Genomic DNA, 22,937 nt, shown 5'->3' with positions numbered 1-22,937 from the left:
ACGAGAACAGAAGGTGAGCATTTTGGAGGGTCCTTGTGTCGAGACACAGATATGCACAAAACGTGCCATGCAGACACATGGCAGGTGCACACACCGACACATGCCACACGAACACACACCAGGCGTGCACGCACATGGGTATATCTGCCTGACACACTGATATGGTTTGGCTCCATGTCCCCACCCAAACCTCACCGTGAATTGTGATAATCCCCAGGTATCAAGGGTGGGACCAGGTGGAGGTGACTGGATCATGGGGGCAGTTCCCCCCATGCTGTTCTCATGATAGTGAGTCTCAGGAGAGCTGATGGTTTTATAAGCGTCTGGCATTTCCTCTGCCGGTTCTCGTACTCTCTCCTGCTGCCCTGTGAAGAGGTGCCTTCTGCCATGACTGTAAGTTTCCTGAGGCTTCCCCAGCCATGCAGAACTGTGAGTCAATTACACCTCTTTTCTCTATAAATTACCTAGTCTTGGGTATTTCTTCATAGCAGCATGAGAACGGCCTCATACACACAGCACTGTGTGGACACATGCACACCCCTGCCAGCATGCCCTGGAGCCTCACGAGGGGCCTGACACTTCTCCCGCTTGCGGCCTCTGTTGTGTGTGTCAGACAGCTAAGGCTCAGGGCCATTAGACTGGGTGGCCTGGCAGCAAGTGGCCAAAGGGAAAGGAGACCCACCCACATGCCTCCAGGGACCAGACATGCATGGGGGCACCGGCCAGCCTGCATGGTGCATGGTCTCGGTCTCGGTGCGTGGTGCTGGGGCTAGACAGACGGGGCGGAGTGCCGCGTGGCGTGTGGCGCTGGGGCTAGAAGCATGGGGCGGTGCGGTGCATGACGCTGAGGCTAGAAGGGCGTGGTGGAGCACCATGTGGCACGGGGGCTGGAACAGGGTGGCATGGCATGTGGTGCTGGGGCTAGGATGGGGTGGTGTGGCATGTGGCACTGGGGCTAGGACAGGGTGGCACAGTGCGTGGCACTGAGGCTGGAAGGGCAGAGTGGTGTGGCACAGCTCTGTGGAGACTCTCCCTACCCCAGGGCTGTTGCTGGCAGCCCCCACGCGTAGCCGGCATGCTGCCCACCATGGCAATGGGGAGGGCGGGAGCCCGTGGGCTTGGCTGCACCTCCTGTTGTGTTTCTCACCCCAGACCCTGGGTCCAGGGCGGCTGCCACATTGTGAGGAAGCATCCCACAGCAACTGTCAACGTCGGAGAGCGTGACCGGGGATGACCCCCAAGCTCCTAAACCCTGACAACGGACAGGTCAGCACTCAGTCCAGGCTCGCCCCGGCCCACAGATGTGAAAGAGGTTCCATCAGGCCACCACGGCATTCACAGCCTGTTTCCTTTGCCGCCATGGGCAGGTGAACTCTCCAATACAGAGAATCCCATTAGAGTGGGGGTTCCAGAAGCAACCTGCACAGAGCAGTTTCTGTCCCAAGGCCCCCCAGCAGGCTTAAGCCAACATCACAGGAAGACTGGGCAGGTCCTCAGCAGTTGTCCTGTGTCGCCACGGACAGGCACGTGGAGGACACACACCTACGACCTATGGCCAAAGCCACTCCCACCTCCTTCTCCCATTCACTGGGTCTCCTCCTAGGAGACACCCCAAGAGCCAAGGATCCAGGGTACCCACCTGCCCAGGGGCTGAGGAGCCAGCGGGGCGGGGAACCAGTTCTGGCCAGTGGCAGTCGGGGCAGCCACCAGAGCGCAGGGGGACCTGCTCCTCCCAAGGCCGGTACCACCCACCCTCCTGCCACAAACAAGTCAGGGATGTCAGCCAGGGCACTCGGCTGGGCCTGCGCTGTAAACCACCTCTGTGCTAATGGCCCTTGGCAGGCAGGAGAACTGACCCCCCACGTGGGTCTGTCTGGCCCTCCCAGGCAGCCCGACACACGCCACACCTGTGCGCAGAGCCAGCCACAGCCCCAGGGCCGCAGGGCCGGGGTGTGGGTGCGGGACTGCAGCCCGAAGGCCAGCAGGCCAGCTCATCTCAGCACCCGCCACCGGGCCACCAGCTCTTCTGCTGTCCCGCCGCACGGCTGTGCTGCTGGGAGCACACCAGGTGCTCAAGAGTTTTGTTCAGTGGATGGTATATTTTTAAAAGCCAGTAGATTACGGTAAATCCACTTAATCTCCTAAAAATGTGTGATATTTCCCCTAGATTAAAATACTTTTATTATTTTCTAAAGTGGAAACAAAGTTTCAAATGAGAAAGAAAAGTTGTAAGCCAGTCCAGTGATGATGTCCAGAATTTATTACTCCTGGAGGAACAGACTCAAAACGCAGGTGAGAGCCACACGGGTATCCACCAAGACGGATGGAGGGGGACTCAGGCCAGGGGTGGAGGCTGCAGAGTGGCACCGGTGGGCATGCCAGGCACCTCAGGCTTTCTCATCCAGGTGTGTCCTGGCTGGGAAAGGGGCCAGGTAGCCCCTCCCATGCCACACGTGGCCTCCAAAGGCCCAGATATGTACAGATCTACAGACGTGCACTCCCTGGTCCCCCGGCGAGCTCCAGGCTACAGGTCTGACAAGACCAAACCCCACGGCAGGCCTCTCACTGCTGTCAGCATCCTGGACCAGGGCACAGGACGGAGAGGCGCTCCCATCGCCCCCAGCAGCAAACCACAGCAGAGGTGTCCATGCACCCCTGAGCACACTCCATGACGCGCACCCTGAGCGGCTCCTCTCTCCAGGGGATGGCCACGCAGGCCACGGCCCTCGGACCCCTGGAAACACCTTTCCCTACCGGCTGCTGGGAGCCTCACCTCAGTTTCTGGTATTTGTGGCTCACGGAAACATCCCTGCTGCCAGGCCATCCTGTTCACCTTCACACTCACTGAATCCCCTGCTTCCTTTGAGAAATGCCCGTGACACCCGCGGTCAGGGAGCGCTGCTGACGTCACCTCCACTCCCGAGCACCCACACCACCTGCTACGGGGGCCGCCGGTGGGTCCGAGCTGCACTCTCAAGGCTCTTCCGAGGACGGGCCTGTGTCTGGGAGCCCTCTCCTGCTATGAACACAGCGGGCTTCACTTCCTCACTCAAGACAAATGCTATTGTTTTCCAGTCTTGAGACAGAAACACTAAAAACGATCGCTGTCCAGATTTGGAAAGGAATGCCTCCATTTTCGGAAACCCCCAGGCCTCACCCAGGGTGTTCCCAGACCTCGCTGCAGGCACTGCCACGTATCATTCCTGCAAGAGCCTCTCAGGACACCAGGATGCCTGCCCGGAGCGCCTCGGGGGGACCATCCTGACAGACACTGGCCTGGGGCCACACGAGCCCCTCCTTTCCAAGAGGGCCAAGGAAGCCCCCATCCAGCAGGTGAGGAGGGGGTCACGGAGACCACCAGCAAACAGTGGCAGCCGGGGGCCCACTGTCCTTTCTGACTGGAAGCTGAGCAGACCACGCTGACGGGGCCAAGGTGGAGGGATCAGAACCTGGAGGTACCTGGTCTGGAAGGTCCTGGCACGTCCTGGGGGGTGGAGGGCGGCGGCAGCAAGGTGCTGTTGGGGCTGCTGATGTCCCCCTCCCCCATCAGGGTCAGCTCGGCCACGTGCTCATCCTCCACCGTCTGGATGCCCCCGGCCTCCACTTCCTGAGACTGCCTCTTCCAGATCTGGGCGGTGCCCTCCTGCGCGAGGGAGACGGGGGACTGGGGAGTGCAGAAGGGCCCGCTGGGAGACTTCTGCCCGGGGGGGGTCGTCCCAGGAGGTCCAGGGGGGCTGGAGGCTGAGCCCGGGCTGGTGGACGGGCTGTCGCTGCTATCCTGGACTGGCTCCCACTGCTCGCCGGGCTGGGAGGCGCTCTCCCTGCCGTTGCCTGTGGCGCTTCTCTTGCTAAAGCCCTTGGCCACAGCAGCTGGAGTGGGGAGGGTGAGTTCTGTGGAACCAGGAGGTAAACGGAGGAACTCTGGCAACACCAGGTCTTCCTTCCTTAGCAGCCCACGTTGGTCATCTGCTCTGTTGCTCTGAGCTTTGGAAATAAGCTCAAAAAACTCTATTGGAAGAAAACCCAGAGTGACCGTGTTTTAGAGAGTTTCACATTAATGACTATCACAGCAGAACATTCTAGAAAGCTCTCATCCTGGGCTGTCCTAACACCCTATCAGCTGTGGGTCAACAAGAGCCCTTTTCCGTCCACACTATCTTCCCACAGACAGCGGAAGGGACAGCCCTGGGGCTTCTAGCATACTCTGTCTTCGGGAGTCTGAAAAAGCTGTGTACTCCCTAAAAACCACGCTGTGTGAGGTCCAGACTTGAACAAACGAGACGCTTGACTCAACACGGTTACGCGCTGATGCCGTCTGAGTAGGAAACTGTGGGACTCTCTGGCCTGGGCTTTCAATTTAACACTTGGGGCCCTCTGAGGACTGGCCCCCTCCTCCGGTTGGTCAGCATCTGAGGCACCCGCCCGGGTCCCAGCTGCAGCTGCAGTCCTCAAAGTCGGGAGCAGAATGAACCCGAGGAGGGGAGGTAGAGGAAGGCCCTGAGACGGGTGGTCTGGGAAGGGGCACCCTCAAATCCACGCCTGCCTCTCGGGGTCACTGCCTCTGGGCAGAGGGTGGTCCTCCCAGGCCTAGGGCAGAGGGGGCAACATGTGCTCTCCCTCTCCGCACTGAAGCTCCACAGCCCCGAGGGGCCAGGACGGGTGCCCCTGGGCCTCCCACTGCCCAGCCACTGCGGGGGCCTGCAGGTACCTCCAGCTTCTTGGCTGGCTCCTCCAGAACTCTCCTTTTCTTACCTGGGCTGGGTTTTCTGGTGTAGCAGGCCCCAAGGCCACCATTCGAGGTAGATGGCGTCTAAACTGGGCTTTCTCTAGCACTGGAATTATACTCGGAGTTTTTAACAACTACAAGGAACCTCAAATCTCCGACTTCACTGGTTCTCAGAAACATACAAGCTTCAAAGAGGGCGTGTGATTTACTTGTGCTCCGTGGCCAACAAAGGCTGGAGGTGTGTTTTAGTTTTACCGTGAGGTCAGACTCCACAGCCAGCTGTGACAAAGCCGTGACACGCCAGGTGGACTGGCAAGTACGCCCTGGATGAAAATTCAGGTCACGGTGACAGCTGTTGGTTTTGACTCTGTTTTCAATGCTTCTCCTTGTTATAAACTTCTGGAGAAAAAGGAGCTTCAAGAAAGGACTCATCTCTCCATCTCAGTCTTCCAGTGTGCCTGTTGTCTCTCCTGGAGGCCAGGGGTGTGTGCAGGCTGACCTTCCTCACTGACCCCCGTAGCCAAGAGAGCTCAGCAAGCCCACGGTCCTTCCAGGCCAGTGTGCTCCACCTCCCCTCACCTGGGTGCCCAGCTCTGCCTGGGGTGGACTCTCTAATGCTAACTGTGCCTCCAGTCACGCTGGGGACCCTGGCACAAGCCAGTGGCGGGGCCATAGGGAGGAGCTGGGGTGAGAGGGAGGCAGAGCCTGCGGGGGCCTCTGGCATCTCAGGGCAGACAGTGCTGCTCACATCGGCTGCCCCTGACGCCCTAGGAGGCCTGGCACTCAGTCTCAAAACTGGGGTTTCGGTGAAGTGATGCCAACAGCCCACAGACTGCCCCCGGGAGAAACATGTCTTCCAGGCCACAGGGACGGACCGCAGTCACCCAGATGCTGACAGCTCAAAGCAGATCTACTGACTATACTGGAAACTAACTGTGCATTTACTAAAAACGTGGAAGTTTTAAAAAGTTCACATACCCTCTGCTTCGTCCAAATTAATTTTCTGATATTTTTTTTTCCCAATCTTTGCAATAGATTCTTCTCTCTTTGAAAGCCGGGGATCCCTAGCATTTTTTCCATTTTCTCCTTTTATTTTAATAGAATTAGACTTGCCTAGTGTTCTTTCCTCTCCCTGCATTAGAAGGAAAGTCAAAGTTCTACTTTCATTTCAATACACGACAATACATCATTCATTAGTTAGAGAGTAGAAGGCTCTATGAAATAGATTGCATTGATACAGAATTTACATGCATTGCAGAAAAACCATTGCAATGATAAGGATTACAAACAAGAATAGCATTTAAGGCACAACCACTCCCACCTCAGAAGAAAAGAAAGCCAGTCCTTCACAGGTAAGAGGGAGCTGGGCATCGGCAGGGACAAGAGAGACCCCGCCAAGGAGCGTGGGGGAGACACACAGTGATAAGCAGGCGGTAAGGAAGCACCAGGGCACTGCGCAGGGCAGGCGGGGGCCACAGCGAGAGGAGCAGGGCACAGGGTGGGCCAGGGTGGGGAATTACCGTAGCCGAGTGGTTTCTGGAGCTGGAATTTACAGCTGTGTTCTGTTTCACTGGCACACCTTTCTGTTTATCTGCGGATGCTAAACATAAGAAAGCTTTATGACTTCAGGGACTCGCAAATCCATCTGAATGTTTCATAGACAACCTGCTCCTACTGTCTCTGAGAGCAAAGCTGTAGAGAAGCCACAAGGCATCTGCTGCCCTTATTCACCACGCACAGCCCTGAGGGGAGTCCCCATGGGACAGGAGAGAGGGCCCGTCCTCCACGCACACAGCCGGGCTCCGTACATCTAACTAGGGACTTGCTGGAGGAGTGATGTTGAAATTGAAAAGCTCATTTCATATACTATTTGGCATAAATATTCTCTAGAAAGTCAGAGTCTTACATTTATGACATGTTTTCTTTCTCTTTTCTTTCTTTTTTTTCTTTTTTTGAGACAGAGTCTCACTCTGTCTCCCAGGCTGGAGTGCAGTGGCACGATCTCGGCTCACTGCAACCCGCGCATCCTGGGTTCAAGCAATTCTCCTGCCTCAGCCTCCCATGTAGCTGGGATTACAGGCATGTGCCACCACACCCAGCTAATTTTTGTATTTTTAGTAGAGACGAGGTTTCACCATGCTGGCCAGGCTGGTTTCGAACTCCTGACCTCAGGTGATCCACCCACCTTGGCCTCCAAAAGTGCTGGGATTACAGGCATGAGCCACTGTGCCAGTCCGTGACATATTTTCAAATACAGCCTTTGCCCCATGCCAGGGCCACAGGCTGGCCTCTGCTGGCACTAACGGCCTCAAGCCCATTTCTGTGGCCCAAATGTGACTGGAGGAGTCGCGCTCCTGCCCCACATACAGCCCTACAAAAACGCTGAGCGCCAAGCTCCACCACAGGACTTGCCTGTACACAAACAGGCCCCGAGGCCCAGCAGGCCCTGGGCACAGAGGGTCAGCTGGGGCAAAGCTGCTGGCCGCCCTGCTGGGTTACACATGCTGTGCCTGCCCCACCTGCCTGGGTGGGTGTCAGGGCCCGGGGTAAGGCTTTCCCTAGAGCAAAGGGTGGGCTTGGGGAAGGGTCTCTGCTCTGTGAGGAGTTGGGGAGGGGAGCAAGAGTTGGAGCTCCAGGAATAATGGCCTCAGCGCTTGCTTCTGACTGGGACCCATGGCCCAGGTCTCCCTGGGTGGGGACAAGTGAGCCACGTGCTCCCTGCGTGACATCATCAGGGCCAACAACCTGAAAGGCAGAGGGGCAGCCCAATGTCACCTGAAGTGGCTCCTCACAAAGTGAGCTCTCTACCTAGAACATCTGCAGGTGGGTTTCCAGAAAGCTCTTTCCAAGACACACCTCCCTACGGCACCTGCAGGCCCCAAGGCCACGCCTCTGCCTGTCCCTGGGGACAGCTACAAACAGGACCCACCCTCCTGGGTCTGAGTAACCTTCCTCACGCACGGTTCTCAACAAGGGCTCTAAGGAGGGCCAGCTCCTGCGCGTCAGGATGAGGTGGGGGCCGGGCGACGAGCCCATCTCCGAAGGCTGCTGGCCGGACCCAGCTTCCCCAGGGCAGGACTGTCATGACCAAGGCAACACGTTGGAAAGAGCTCTGTCGACCGCCCGATTCCCTGCACGCAAGGAACTGCAGAACCAGCCCAAATGACCGAGCCTGCAGCCTCCGCTTTGCCGGGCAGAGCACAGGCGCCTACTGCCCTGGCTTCCTGTTTTGTGCCTGGAGGGAAGGGCGCCAGATCAGGGCACCAAGGAGGGACCAGGGGGCCCAGACCAATTCTCTTTTGTGTACTAACTCCAAAGCCTCCCCCTCCCCTGGGCCAGCCCCACCTGCCCTCTCTCCTGCACAAGCCCCACTCACCCCCTCCCCTGCACTGGCCCCGCTCGCCCTCTCCCCTATGCCAACCCCACAGCCCCCTCCCCTGCACTGGCCCCACTCGCCCTCTCCCCTATGCCAACCCCACAGCCTCCTCCCCTGCACTGGCCCCGCTCGCCCTCTCCCCTGTGCCAACTCCACAGCCCCCTCCCCTGCACTGGCCCAGCTCACCCTCTCCCCTATGCCAACCCCACAGCCCCCTCCCCTGCACTGGCCCCGCTCGCCCTCTCCCCTATGCCAACCCCATAGCCCCCTCCCCTGCACCAGCCCCACCTGCCCCCTACCCTGTGCAGGCCCCACAGCCCCCTCCCCTGCACTGGCCCCACTTATCCTCTACTCTGTGCAGGCCCCGCCCACCCCCTCTCCTGCGCAAGCCCCACCTGCCCCTCCTCTGCACTGGCCCCACTCACCCCCTCCCCTGCACCGGCTCCATAGCCCCCTCCCCTGCACTGGACCCACTCACCCTCTCCCCATCCGCTGCACCAGCCCTACTCACCCTTTCCTCTGGAAGGATCCTTCTCCTCCAAGACAACCCGCTGTCCGTCCAGACTCGATATAGGGGCGCCAAGGTCCAGCGGCTCCTTCTCTCCACTCTAGGGCAGAGATCGGCACTGAATAATTTACCCAGACTGGAACTTCAGGGAACAGATGTGTGTGATCCCACCCGACTGCATGACCGTCCTAGGCTTGATGGAGTCACGCAGGAGATGGTCCCGAGGTGAGGCCTGCCTGACTGAGGCACACAAGCTGGGGCTGAGCCGTGCTCCCGACATGGGTCCTGACTGCACGACCATCCTAAGCTCGATGGAATCACGCAGGAGGTGGCAACCCTTGGTCGCTGCTACAAGGGGAACACTGACCCTCGGACGCTGCTATGAGGGAAATACTGACCCTCGAAACTGCTATGAGGGGAATACTGAGAGCAGATGTTCCCCTTTGTAAACGAGGAAGCAAAGACAGACAACTTTAGGACCAGGTTTGAGGCTGAAATGAAGCGCCACTAGCCACAGGGCTGGAGTTCTTGTCTCTGCATCAGAGCTCTCCTCTGGCAGAGAATCTGACTCTTCACCTGCCATAGTCACTGTTAAGAAGAGACATCTGAACATGTTTGGCATTCACGATCTGTCAGTCAGGGGAATGACAGCCGTCCAATGCCAGGCGGGAGAGGCTCTAAGCTCGTGAAGGGGCCGGTCCGCTGGGCAGGCGTGGTGGGCCCTGCGGGGGAAGCAGAGGAACTGCCCCAGGTCCCGCCTTCTCCACCACATTCGTGGACACAGGGGGCCACAGAATTCACTGGAGAGGTCAGGAGACAGCGTCCAAGGAAAAGCCACATCCCAAACAACCCATTCCACACGAATCCTCCATAGCCCCCACAGCCTCGGCAGCCGAGGGCCGCAGCTCACAGGGAACGAGCCTGACCGCAGCCAGCCCTTCCACCCTGGCGCCCCCCAACCATGCCACGAGCACGCTGCCACGACCAACCCCATTTTACAGTCAGGGAAACTGTGACACACAGGGGCTAAACAATTGCGCAGCGTCTCCCCAGAGTCGGCCAGAGGGGCACACCTGGGAGCCAGGCCAGGTCTGTCTCCCACCTGCAGATTTCTGGACTCCAGGATGGAGCCTGCAGTGCGGGGAAGAGGCTTCAGGTTACCCTCGGAGGTGGTGTCTGTAAATAATTTAATAGGTTCTTCTTGTTCACTTCAAAGCTCTTGAATAATTTTGAGTGTAGTTTCAGGGAAAACTAAAATCCTGAAAATACTTGAAATCATTGCTCCAATAAAGTTTTCAAGGAAAGAAGACTAGGCAGACGCTGTGCCCTGAACCCCCACGCTCCGGAGCACCCTCAGCGGGGCCCAGCTCTCGCCATCTCGCGTGGCCTGCCCAGCACCTGCGGTCACCACCCCACGTGGTGTTTTCTTTCTTAACCCCATTCACATCATAATGGCGCAGCCTGGAAATGCCAGCTGAGTTCTTCCATCTACAAAGTGCAGGTGAGAATCAGGACATCTCCATGTGACCGTGCACTGGGGGCATCAGCACAATGCCCAGGCCCAGCAGGTGCAGTGGGGGCAGGGCCATCCGCACTCTCTTATCTGATCACATTGGCCAACAGCGGAGGATAGTCCAGGGTTGGTTGCTTTGTTTCTCATTTTGGCCTCCCTGGAGCAAAACCACCTCTCAAATATCAATTCTTTTTGGAATGACCAAGGTACAAATAAACCATGATGGCTCCCACTGCACAGAACGAGAACTGGGGATGGCAGAGGCTGTGCCCTCTCCTCCAAGGGGGACAACCAGATCAGGGGAAGACACCGCTTCTTGGTGTGCCCTCTTCAGTGAACAACACAGAGGCTGCCAAAGGGAACAGACAGTGCCTGCGGTGACGACGCCCGGGCCCCGTGCAACACTCACCAGCCTCACCAGCAGGCCACTGAGGTCCAGGCCGTATTTGGCCACCACGGGCCGCAGCACCTCCGTGACGGGCTTGGTGGGCTTGGCCTTGAGTCCCACTGACCGGTTAATCGGAACAAGATCCAGCCTGGTGGGGGATGAAAAAATTCACTACCAACTCATGTCAGCCCTCATTAGGAGATCACTCTCATGAGCAGAACTACAGCACAGCCCCAGGCCGCCCTCAAGGCCTCGGTGTGCCCCCCAGTTCAGCCCCAGCTGATCAGAACGTGCCTTCCTCCACGTGGGAAAAGTCAGGCCAAGCAAGGGCTATGGTCTCCTCCTCCAGGGATAGCAGTGTCCTGCACAGCAGCCTGGCTACCTGTGGGGCATCCACCCTACAGAGAGCACTCCTGCCCCTCCCTCTCGGCATCTTAGGGGGCTGGGCTCACCAGGCCAGGGCAGTCCCTGTTCACGGGGCAGGGAGGAGAGGGCGCCTCTCACCCCCGGGCTTGTAGGGGGGCTGCCTCGTGTGGGCCTCCACCCTCCCCCCGCCCCGACACCCCATCGTAGTCCAGCATGGAGCATCCATAGGCCACCCGCTAAGTGCAGAGACCAGCAGGTGGTGGGCACACGGGGTTGGCTCTGGGAGCCTCAGGTGAATGACAGCGATCTTCCTCTTACCGAAACAAGGTGCGCTTTTCTAGGCGCAGGTCCCTTGACTCCAAGATGCTACTGTCTTGGTGCAGCACCAGAGGCTGAGGAACAGAGAGACCAGAATCAACGTGGGCACAGCAGGCAGCCCCCGAAACGCAGACCCACGTGCCCCAGGCGCACAGCTGTGCAGAGCAGAAGAGCAGCTTCAAAAACAGCCATCCAAAGAAAGCGATCACCCTTTCCACACCAACCCAGCACCCACGTGCAAAGTGCTCCCAGCAGATAGCTCAGTTCAGATAATCCGGCCTCCGCCCCAGGTGCTGTTGAAATGAGGAGCGCAGGAGGGGGCAGCCTGAGGACTCTGACAAAGCTCGGGGCCAGGGAGCGGGGAGGTCATGGCCTGAGGGCAGCACGAGGGTCAGGCGGGCCCAGTACCTTGTCCCCGCCCACCAGGAAGAGGTCCGCGGCCGCCCCGTTGATGCCGTGCCGCTCACAGAGTCCGGACAGGATGTCTTTGATGGAGAAGCCCGCCTTGACAGCCACCACGCAGGATGTCCCATCCGGGAGATGAATGCAGCAGTGCTTGGTGGCCTTGTCCTTCTCGGGTGCCAAAGTCCTGCAGGCCTCCGACTGGGGAGCAGCGAGACAAGTAGCCGTGAGGGAACCAGCGTCACAGGGGTGCGGGGCACCTCCCAGAGCAGCCCAGCTGGCCCAGGCCGCACGTGCTGGGGAGGCTGGCGCCCTGCCACTGTCCCACCTGCAGCTCCCCAGGTGCACACATCTCAGGCTCAGTCCACACTGCCTGAGGTGCTGGGTTTTGTGAATTAACACGAGAGAGCGGTCATCATTCTCTCAGCTCTGGGCCTCACGGGCCATCGTGCTCAGAAGGCACATCTGGGCTTCTCCACCCAGAAGCAGGGCCATCCTGCGGGGCCCAGTGAAGCTGCCCTGTGAGGACCACTCCCTCCCAGGGCTCTGGGTTCCAGCACCCTGTCCTCTCTATACACAGCTCCCCATGCACATCGTTCCAATGGAAACGTCGCCTGGACTGTGACTTCGTCGGCACTGCCTTCCGGTAGTCTGAGGTCTCTTTTCCCTGAGCATTATTTCAGGAAACTAGTTTGTACAGTGGTAGGCTGGCTGCACAAGTGGTTCCCAACCATCCCCTTCCCCGTATCTGTGCCCCTCATAATGCGGCTCTGTGGCTCCTCCCATGAAGAGGTGGAGTCAGCCCCAGCCCAGACCTGGGTGGGCAGAAGGAGCGGCTCCAAGCCTGGGCCTCCAGAGGCCGTCCTTACTCTGCTCACTGTCAGGGTCCCTGAGCCGGCTGTGGGACGGGGTGAACTGGCCTCCGCTGAGTGAGGCGAACGAAGGGTCCTGTCAGTGCTCCTTCCCCAGCCAAGGGCCAGCCATGCAACTGAGGGCCTCTGGGACCAGCCAGCTGGCTCACGTGCCAGGTAACCAGAAACACACGGCAAGGCCGGCCAGAATGGGCAGAACCACCCAGCCGACCCAGACACCCAGCACAACAGTAATTGTTTCCAGCCTCTGAGTTTGGGGGTGTGGAGGTATTAGGCAACAAGAGCTAACTGATACCTGGTAAATCCTTACAGCTTTCAATGTTATTTGGAACAACTGAAGAAGAAATTATATTCTACATTCATTCCTGCCTGAAAATTTCAAATGACCAGGATGCTGGGAACCAGTGAGGTTTTCCAAAATTCCTATCAAACAACATCTAACGAGCTCACGAGTCCTGCCTGCGCCTGCTCATCTCCCTCATCTGCTGGAAACTGGGGCCAGGACGAGCACCAGCCAAGCAGTGAGCAGGTGTGAGAGGGTGTGGGTGAGACAGGCGGCCCGCAGGCAGACGGGTAAATCCTGCAGTGTGGGAGTGGGTGGGATGCTCACGCGCTGAGACAGGGAGCGCCTGATTTCGACACCTTCTGTTGATTCTTAGTGGGAGTTCACAAAAACTAAATTACAACAAAAAGACTTAAGAAATAAATCCAAAGATACTTTGATTTCCCTCCCTCGTATAACTAATAGTTTTTTGTGCCCTCTCAGGAGCCCTAGGCTGGGGGACCATGAGGCCGGGGCCTGATGGGGCACTGGGCCACCCTGCACTTTGCCACTGTGCCTGGGCCGGCACCCGAGACTTGTCCCCCAGCTTTACAAAGTGAACGCTGCGTTTTGTAAACACAGGTTTCCATGGGAGAGAGGTGTCATCAATCAGCTGGTGGGGACACCCCTGAGGCCTGTGGGACGAGGGGAGACAGTGACTCACCAGGTCCAGGCTCCCCGCAGAGGACACAGAGCCCTGTGACTCTCGGCGACACAGGCCTCCATTGGCATGCAGGGCGTCTTGACAGGGGAAACACAGTGACTCACGTCAGTCAGAACCCTGTTTATTCGGTCACATCTCCCAACCCTCTGCCCCCTTTAGGCTGAGCAGACAGATGCCAGGAAGCCCCCCCCACCCATCCCCCACCAGGCATCACTTCGCCGTCTCTGGTGGAGACGAGTCACATGTGTCTTCCTAACCCTGGAAGCCAGTCAGGGACCAACAAGGCTCTACCCACCATGCAGCAGAGATGCTACTCTCTGCCCTGTCTACTGCCACATCCTGGCTCCAAAACATGCTTGGCTCATGGCAGGTGCCCAACAAATCACATCAGTACGTGCAGTTACACAGCACAGACCCAGGTGCATGTCCCGGTCAGGGCCTTTCCTCCATTCCATCTGGAGCTTTCATCCCCAAATGTAGTTTCTGGGCCTAACTGGAAACCCCCAGCTGTGGCAACAGCCAGCGCTCTCAGCCGGATGTGGCCTCCAGACCCACTCGGTCCACGTCCTTTTCCTCTGACGTCCTGACATGAACCGTAATGAAGTGTCAATTTTCACCAACCTCAACTAACTATATTCTTAGGCTAACCTACAAATCATGAAAATTCGGACACAGGACTTTTCAAACAGCACCTGCTCCCAAACCACACCACTGCACATGGGCTCTGGGGCCTGAGGAGAGAGGGGAAGGCAGCTCCCAGACCCACTGGCCTGCAGACTGCAGTCACCTTCCACAGGAACAGATGCCCAGGCCACATCCTGGGCCAAGATCAGAATGTGTTACTTCTGGGGGTGCCTGCAGTCTGGGTTTTATTTTTTGGTTGGCTTTGTGTTTTTTAGAGACAGAGTGTCGCTGTGTCCCCCAGGCTGGAGTACAGTGGCACAATCATAGCTCACTGCAGCCTCCAACTCCAGGACCCAAGCAATTTTCTTCCCACCTCAGCCTCCCCAGTAGCTAGGGCAACAGGTGCGCCACCACACTTGGCTAATTTTTAATTTTTTTTTGTAGAGATGAGTGTCTTGCTGTGTTGCCCAGGCTGGTATTGAACTCCTAGACTCAAACGATCCTCACACCTCGCCCCCCCGCCAAAGCGCTGGGATTTAAAGGCATGAGCCACCAGGTGCCACTGCTATCAAGGTTTGCTTTCATTTATTTATTTATTTATTTATTTATTTTGAGACAGTCTTGTTCTGTCACACAAACTGGAGTGTAGTTCTCGGCTCACTGCAACCTCTGCCTCCCGGGTTCAAGCGATTCTCCTGCCTCAGCCTCCCGAGTAACTAGGACTGAAAGTACCCACCATCACACCCAGCTAATTTTTTTTTTGTTTTTTTGAGACGGAGTCTCGCTCTGTTGCCCAGGCTGGAGTTCAATGGCACAATCTCAGCTCACTGCAACCTCCACCTCCCGGGTTCAACTAATTCTCCTGTCTCAGCCTCCTGAGTAGCTGGGATTACAGGCATGTGCCATCACATCTGGCTAAGTTTTGTATTTTTAGTAGAGACGGGGTTTCATCATGTTGGCCAGGCTGGTCTCGAACTTCTGACCTCAGTTGATCTGCCCACCTCAGCCTCCCAAAGTGATGGGATTACAGGCATGAGCCACCGTGCCTGGCCCCTACTTTTTTTTTTTTTTTTTTTTTTTTGTATTTTTAGTAGAGCCTTACCATGTTGCCCAGGCTGGTCACCAACTCCTGAGCTCAGGCAATCCGCCTGCCTCGGCCTCCCAAAGTGCTGGGATTACAGGCGTGAGCTCCCATGCCTGGCTCTATCAAGGTTTTCAAAGCCCTTTGCAGATCTGCCAGGTATGGGGATGGGCACGAGTGGATGGACTGTCTGAAGCGAACACTCCCATCTCCCAGGTACTCGGGAGGCCTGGACCCACCTAATAACATAGTGTCCATCTCCCAGGTGGCCTCCGACAAAGGTGAACTCTACAACTCTCAGCTGCCTTTGCTCGGAGAAGAGCACCTCACAGCATGGCCAGAAGCTCAGGGCTGCCCACGTCAAGCCCTCACCAGCGCGTCCTTCAGCGCCCCGGGAACAACGCTTCCCCCTGCAGGCGGGGAGCAGCCACGCACAAATGCTTGGCACTGCAGGGCATACACAGGAGCCGCAGCCACGGAGCGCAGAGCACCCTGCTCACCTGCCTCCACCAGGGCCATGCCGGCTGGTGCTAGCGCAATCACCTCACTGCCTGATTTAAACTTGGAGACCACAGGCTAAGTGCCAGTCCCCTGCCTTCAGGCAGGACACTCATTCCTGAAAACTAATCCCTTTCCCAAAAATCTCTAGAGAAGAAAATCTTCCCAGTTCTCCCCTATGTGCTTTTCAGCACCTTGTACAGAACAGCCTCATCTTCGCCAGCATTCAGCATGGGCATCTCCATGCCCTCTGCCTTGCCACCCGCCAACACCACCCGGCTGGTGTCTGGAGCTCGGCTAGGAGCCGCCAAGGGCCCTGCAGCCCCACCCCCTGGCGCCCTGGGAGCCGTCTCTCTGCCTAACTTTTGTTACAGGAAGTCTCAGATGTGCAAAGAAAAAAGGGACAGAGCATCCAGAATGGGCAGCCCCCAATATCCAATACCAATCTTAACTTGAAAAATGCTCACTACTCCAACTATGCTACTACATTTTAAAAAACCACACACGTGTAAAAGGCACATGGACCCTGACATCTACCTAGGAAAAAGCCCTGGCAGAGAACCAAGCTGCCATTGGGGGAAACACCCAATAGCACATTTGTGTGTTCCTATTTTTACTTGATTGTATTTTCCAAATTTTCTACCAAAAACACCTATTACTTGGATAGTGAAAAGCAGGAGAGGACACAGATGTTCAGCCGCCACTATGTGGGGTAGGCCTGAGGTAGGCATGGGCTGAAATGTATTGAGCCCTTTTCTCTGGAAGATTCTGGAGCAGCCCTGCTGCCCTCTGGCTGGCTGACAGGTCGTGTCCCCAGACACAGCGGCATTCCTTATTCATTCAGAGAAGCTTCCTCCACCCGCCAACAGGGCCTCTCACTGCACACATGGCCCAAGGTCACCGCCAACCACCAGAGCGACGCCAGGACGGGGACGCGGCTGCCTGGCCTGGACACCACAGCCCAGGAGCCACCCCACAAACCGTCTGTGTGGTCCCCGTGCTCCCTCTTCTTCTGGGACCTCCCGGTGCTCCTGGTCCGTGACCACGAGAAAAACGCGCCTTTCCGCTTCTTCTCGCTCTCCTCATCCCCCAGTTCTTCATTCAGGGATCGGCCGGATTTTGATTTTCCACTTAACTGTCATCAAATGGAAACCTTGGTTAAAACAATGTGGAGTTATTTTACTATTACATTAAGTGCAAAGGAGGCAATACTGAGCTGTAAACACAAGCACTCTATGGGATGGTATCACTTCTACAGGTCATGGTGTGGCCCTGACAGGACTCCAGACAGCAGCTGGAACTTTCCAGCATGGAGCGTCACCCACCACTGGTGAAGACGCCGACAGGGCCTCTTTTCACTCCCCACAGAACAGCTCTCAGCTGATGACACACAACCCACAGGGGCGTGAGGCCAGCCTCAGGGAGGTCACCTTTTTTGGCGTGGACACACTGGAGTGGTCTGAACCGAGGCTGTGCTTGGAAGCCGGGCTGCTGGGGACCTGCTGCGAGTCCGGGAGTGCGCGGCCCTCCACTTCCGCCAGGATGCATTCCTGGTACAGCGGGGACTTCAGAAAGCGAGTGTAGCTATCAAACTTCATGAGATTGAAGATCTGGGGAGAAGATGTAAGGTGGGACAGTCACAGGAGGGACCCAGACATGCAGCCTCAGGCGCAAGGCTGCTTGGCGACCTGTAGGCAACCACTGGCCCTGTCCTGAAAGGACATCGTTTCAGTCCATTTTCCCCCGCCAGCCCTGAGGGTACTTAAGAGTTATTTCCAGTGTGCCTCTATATCTGAGTCTTCTTTCTCATAACGAACCAGCCTTTATCACTCTTAAAATTAAGTGAATCCTGACGACTTACAGAAGCCATCAACACGAGCAGACTCCAGAGAACTTTTATTTTGTTAAATAAGATTAAAACCAAAAGCGACTAGAAATCTTACAGTAGACTGCTTTGAAAATGCCACCCTATGCTTCTGTGAACGTGACCCACGTGCCGCAGCGACATGCACAGGCACGTCTCGAATAGCCTGGGGCCTAATGCCCATGACCACAGCACTGTCCTACGATGCAAAACTTCAAACGCAGATGCGCCATCCCCCAGGCAGGTGTGATTCCACACACGCACAGGATCGAAACATGAGCCAGCGTGAACAGCCGGCTCATTGCAGACAGACACGCGGTGGTTCGGGACTTATTTCATGGCACTACTGAAAGCCCCGCTTTCTGTCTGCGTTTCTCTACCTGCGTCTGTGATGCTCTCGATCCACTGGCCTGCCTGATAGCACGTGTTCTTTGAAGGTGGACCCTATACCCCGAGCCCTAGCCTGGACTCCCCACAAGCTCCCACAGCCTGCGGTTACCTGGAGCTGCTGCTCCTTGAACATGTCTGGGTGAGGTGCGCGGAGCACATCGTCTGCTAGCTGGGCCTGGCTGTCGATGTTGACCGGGGTGGTGGCTTTGCTGCAGAGAAACTTACTGAAAATCTCCCGGGCCCTGTAGGAAAGCTGACAGGAAAGGCACCTGAGCAGCCCGGCAAGGCTTCCTCTCCCCGCAGTCCTGCTGCCTGCCAAGGCCCGACACCCCCGGGCTCTACAGATGTGTTCTCACGGGCCCCAGTAAATACCTCTTGCTTGAATAAATAAATAAAAGTGTGGCCAGAATGCAGCAGCACTGCGCGGGCTCCTCTACGATTGTTTAAACGGATACTTAAAGTGTCCCAAAGACCCGGGCGATGCTAGCCCAGCAGCAGCTGCGCAGGGGCAATACTGCCGTGTGTCGACACACACCTGGTCTTGGCAAGGTGGGAGTGCAGGAGAGCAGCGCCCTCTGAGCATTGCGAGCAGACGAAAGCAGCCCCGAAGCCTGGAAGCCAGGCCACAGGCCAACTGAGGAAACAGCAGCCAGGCCGGGCCAGGCCAAGGCGTCTCTCCCAGGCTTCTCCTGCACCTCCCACGAGGCGCAGGAGGAGCTGTGAAACCACGGCCTGGGATGCCCTCCTGCCTCCAATTTGCTTTCAAATTCCCCTAAATACACGTTCCTTCCTCAGAATTCCAGCACACTGAAAGACACCCCATCTGCTGTGAAAGCTGTGGCTGAGGGCGTTATACAAACCAGGTTTAGGCAAAATTAAATATCATGTATATTTAAAAATTTATTCTGAAAAAGAAATGATTTTTTTCAAGCCATGTGAAAATATTTTATCATCCACTTTCCAACTGCTCTAGATGCTCCCTGCACCAAGCCAGCCTCCAATGAGGCCACGCGGCCCTCTCACACATACGCTGCCCTCTCACATGCCGCCCTATCACACACGCCCCTCACACACACGCGGCCCTCTCACACGCCCCTCTCACGCCCCTCACACACACCTCTCACACGCCCCTCTCACGCCCCCTCATACACGCCACTCTCACACGCCACCCTCTCACACGCGGCCCTCTCACACGCCACCCTCTCACATGCCCCTCTCACGCCCCTCACACGCGACCTCTCACACGCCCCACACACGCCCCTCACATGCCCCTCACACGCCCCTCACACACACGCCCCTCATACACACGCTGCCCTCTCACACGCCACCCTCTCACACGCCCCTCACACCCCTCACACGCGACCTCTCACACGCCCCTCACACACGCCCCTCACACGCCCCTCACACACGCAGCCCTCTCACACGCCCCTCACACACCCCTCACACACGCGGCCCTCTCACACGCCCCTCACACGCCACCCTCTCACACGCCCCTCATGCCCCTCACACACCCCTCACACGCCCCTCACACAACCCTCTCACACACGCAGCCCTCTCACACGCCCCCCTCACACGCCCCTCACACACACAGCCCTCTCACACGCCCCTCTCACAAACCTCTCACACACGCGGCCCTCGCACACGCCCCTCACACACGCGGCCCTCTCACACACGGCCCTCTCACACGCCCCTCACGCCCCTCACACACCCCTCTCACACGCCCCTCTCACACACGTGGCCCTCTCACACGCCCCTCATGCCCCTCTCACGCCCCTCTCACACGCCCTCACACACGCGGCCCTCTCACACGCGGCCCTTTCACATGCCCCTCTCACGCCCCTCACATACCCCTCTCACACGCCCCTCACCCCCCCTCACACACGTGACCCTCTCACACGCCCCTCACACACACGCGGCCCTCTCACACGCCCCTCACACGCCCCTCTCACATGCCCCTCTCACACACGTGGCCCTCAAATGCCCCTCACACGCCCCTCTCACACGCCCCTCACACACGTGGCCCTCTCACATGCCTCACACGCCCCCACACACGTGGCCCTCTCACACGCCCCACACACCCCTCACACACACGTCCCTCTCACACGCCCCCTCACACATGCAGCCCTCTCACACACCCCTCTCACACCCCCTCACACGCCCCTCACGCGCCGCCCTCTCACACGCCCCTCTCACATGCCTCTCACACACCCCTCTCACACACCTCTCTCACACGCCCCTCTCACATGCGTCTCTCTCACACGCCACTCTCACACAGCCCCCACTTCCCAAGCGTGGACTTACCTCCTTTTTGTCATGTGCAGGAACATGATTAAAATATTCACAGGCCTGCCAGAATAAAATGTTTTCTTCACTGAATTCTTTCCTTAGAAAATCCTAAGAAAGACAAAGACACCATTTATTAACATTGACACAGAGTCCTCCTTTTTCCTACTTCCCCTTCTACAGAAACCACGGGGTCACTGGCTGCTCAGTGAGCTGCCCAAGGGCCTGGAGAGAGAAACCCCATCGCTGCCCAGCACTTTAGGGAACCGCACTGCTGCTTCCAGCTGTTTCCCCAAAAGCAAAACATCTCTTTGAAGAGCTGGCAACAGGCACCTGGCTTCTTAACGCAGATAGGAAGCTCCAGTGCTGCGGGCTGCAGAGAGACCCCAGTAGAGAGCGGGAGGGCCAGGGACGCTCCCTGGGGGCAGAATCAGGGGCAGGATTCAACCCACCCTCCTCTGAGCTCTTGAGAGGGTGGCGGTCCAGGGAGGGGAGACCCCTGCCACGGGGCTGCTCAGGGCCCGCAGGGTGCCGCTGTCTCTAGGGCGGCCCACAGATCCTGCTCGGTAGTCTCTGCAGAGCACAGACCGCTCCGCTGGTCCTAGGCCCTTCCCTACTCACAGAGAAGTAGCGGACACCGACGGGGTCCTGCAGCAGGCGCTCAAAGGACACGGCCCAGCTGGCGACCCTCCTCTCACGCAGGCGCCGGCAGCTCTGCACGCTGGGGAGGCTGGCATTGCTGCTCAGGCTGTTGTTGCTGACGCAGTCCTTCAGGTCGGCGCCCGTCAACTCTGCGGGACCAGCACAGACAGCACCTGCACCCCTGCCCTCCGCCCCGGCCCAGTGAGTGCTCTGCCCGCCCACAGGAGACCCTGGGACACGCAGCAAGCTCTGTCCCCCCCAACACCCATTCAGTCAACAACTATGCACAGCACACCTACCACCTGCCAGTGCATTCTACACACAGGGATGGAGCAGGGAACAAAACACAGACCCCAACCTTGAGCGGCTGCACATGTGTGTGCACGAGCACACACACATGTTCACATGTGCAGGCCCACACAGCACCCTTGCACGCACACTCATATGCTCACACGTGCACACTCGCCCAAGCAACAACAAACTACAGCCACAGGGTTGAACAGGAAAAGCAACTAACCTTACACAGCAGCATGTGCACACAGAGCACTAAGACCATCATGGCAACAAGATGTTTCCCAAACAGGCTTGCTAGAGCGAAAGCAGCTGGGCGCAGGGCGCCGTGTATGCCACGTGAGTTACGTCCTGACCCACGGTGCCCTCAGGAGCGTGCACAGTCGAAGGGGGCACGAGGCTCACCTTCCGGATGCAAAGCCCACACACCCATGACTGCACACTGCTCTGCATGTGGGCTCCTTCTCAACACGAAACTCTCAGGCACAGTGTCCAGAGCTAAGCCCTCAGCCACGCATGTCGGCTCGGCGGCTCATTTACAGGAGACCCGATGTGGGATATGGCACAGCACGCATCCCAGGACACCGGATCCTGCCTGACGTGTCTGCAAAATGGCCCTCAGTGGCCTTTGGTTCCCAGTATCTCCTGAGCTCTCGAATAAAGAGAAGGGAGGTCCCCAGGAAATCCCCGTTCATCACCCTTGTCCACTGGATGCGAGCAGTGTGGGGGCACCCCCGTCCCTCCTGACGCGAGCAGTGTGGGGGCGCCCCCGTCCCTCCTGACGCGAGCAGTGTGGGGGCGCCCCCGTCCCTCCTGACGCGAGCAGTGTGGGGGCGCCCCGTCCCTCCTGACGCGAGCAGTGTGGGGGCGCCCCCGTCCCTCCTGACGCGAGCAGTGTGGGGGCGCCCCCGTCCCTCCTGACGCGAGCAGTGTGGGGGGCGCCCCCGTCCCTCCTGACGCGAGCAGTGTGGGGGCGCCCCCGTCCCTCCTGACGCGAGCAGTGTGGGGGCGCCCCCGTCCCTCCTGACGCGAGCAGTGTGGGGGCGCCCCTGTCCCAGAGTGGGCGGCCTGGCCTGAGCCCAAGAAGGGATGTGGGCCAGTGTGAGCCCAGCTTCAGGGACCGCTGCCCACCATGCTGGAGCACATATGTCTCCTCTGTGAGCACAGGGTGTCCCACACGGGCTGTCCTTAGCCTGCAGCTGAGCCATGCCCTGCTGACCACAGATGACGTGTGACAAGGTGGCCACTAAACCTGTGTTGTTAGGATGCCCTGGGCTTTGGGCTTGGGTTTCTGCCGCAGCTTTATGGAGCGCAGCTGACTGACAGAGCAGCCTCCCAGAATGTTCTCAGCAGCATAATAAAATACGCTATGTTCCCCTCCTGCCCCTTCACCAGCCTCCTGTGGCACGGTGCGCAGGATAAGCCGCCCAGGCTGGCACTGCTGTAAAGTCAAGGCCACAGGACTGATCCCAGCGGACGAGTTGATGGGCTCCAGCTCCAGGCCAGCAAATAGAACACATCTTGTTAGCAGCAAGGGACCAGAGGTACAAAGAGACCAGGAAGGGGGTCAGTGAGGCAGCATCAACTCCTCTCAGGGGCAGAAGCGACACTAAACCTTATGGATTCAGCCCAGTCTGCAGACGTGCTGTAGGCGACAGGCAGAGGCCTGGCAGGAGGCTTCCAAGGAGGCCACAGTGTGGGCCCCGCTAATCCAGAGAAAAGTGGAGCCCTAGAGCCCAGGAGACCAAACCAGGGATTTGATCCAACAGTGTCCCTCATGGTCAGCATGGCAGCCAGAGGCTACGCTCG

General features: G+C 57.9%; 1 protein-coding gene across 13 annotated transcripts in view; it reads right to left on the bottom strand.

Moving 5' to 3' along the window:
• RGS12 (regulator of G protein signaling 12) overlaps positions 1-22,937 on the bottom strand; it is a 150,798-nt gene that overhangs the window by 5,740 nt on the left and 122,121 nt on the right. For 9 of the 13 annotated variants that reach the window (XM_034958266.3, XM_034958280.3, XM_055111156.2 and 6 more), the window contains 13 exons: positions 20,817-20,986; positions 20,214-20,306; positions 18,022-18,165; positions 17,089-17,268; positions 16,640-16,793; positions 13,456-13,532; positions 11,604-11,798; positions 11,196-11,269; positions 10,533-10,659; positions 8,614-8,710; positions 6,247-6,326; positions 5,705-5,858; positions 3,460-4,008 (listed from right to left, as the gene is read on the bottom strand). In XM_034958266.3, coding sequence (XP_034814157.3) covers positions 3,460-4,008; positions 5,705-5,858; positions 6,247-6,326; positions 8,614-8,710; positions 10,533-10,659; positions 11,196-11,269; positions 11,604-11,798; positions 13,456-13,532; positions 16,640-16,793; positions 17,089-17,268; positions 18,022-18,165; positions 20,214-20,306; positions 20,817-20,986 — 2,094 coding nt within the window. Of the gene's footprint in view, positions 1-2,237; positions 4,009-5,704; positions 5,859-6,246; positions 6,327-7,687; positions 7,805-8,613; positions 8,711-10,532; positions 10,660-11,195; positions 11,270-11,603; positions 11,799-13,455; positions 13,533-16,639; positions 16,794-17,088; positions 17,269-18,021; positions 18,166-20,213; positions 20,307-20,816; positions 20,987-21,354; positions 21,507-21,533; positions 21,897-22,937 lie in introns of those variants that run through there. The other 4 variants (XM_034958279.3, XM_063603508.1, XM_063603510.1 and 1 more) reach the window with 4 other exon arrangements.

Source organism: Pan paniscus, chromosome 3, assembly GCF_029289425.2.
Source record: "Pan paniscus chromosome 3, NHGRI_mPanPan1-v2.0_pri, whole genome shotgun sequence".
Lineage (NCBI taxonomy): Eukaryota > Metazoa > Chordata > Mammalia > Primates > Hominidae > Pan > Pan paniscus.
The sequence above is the reverse complement of the archived record's forward strand: the minus strand, read 5'-3'. Positions and strand labels throughout refer to the sequence as shown.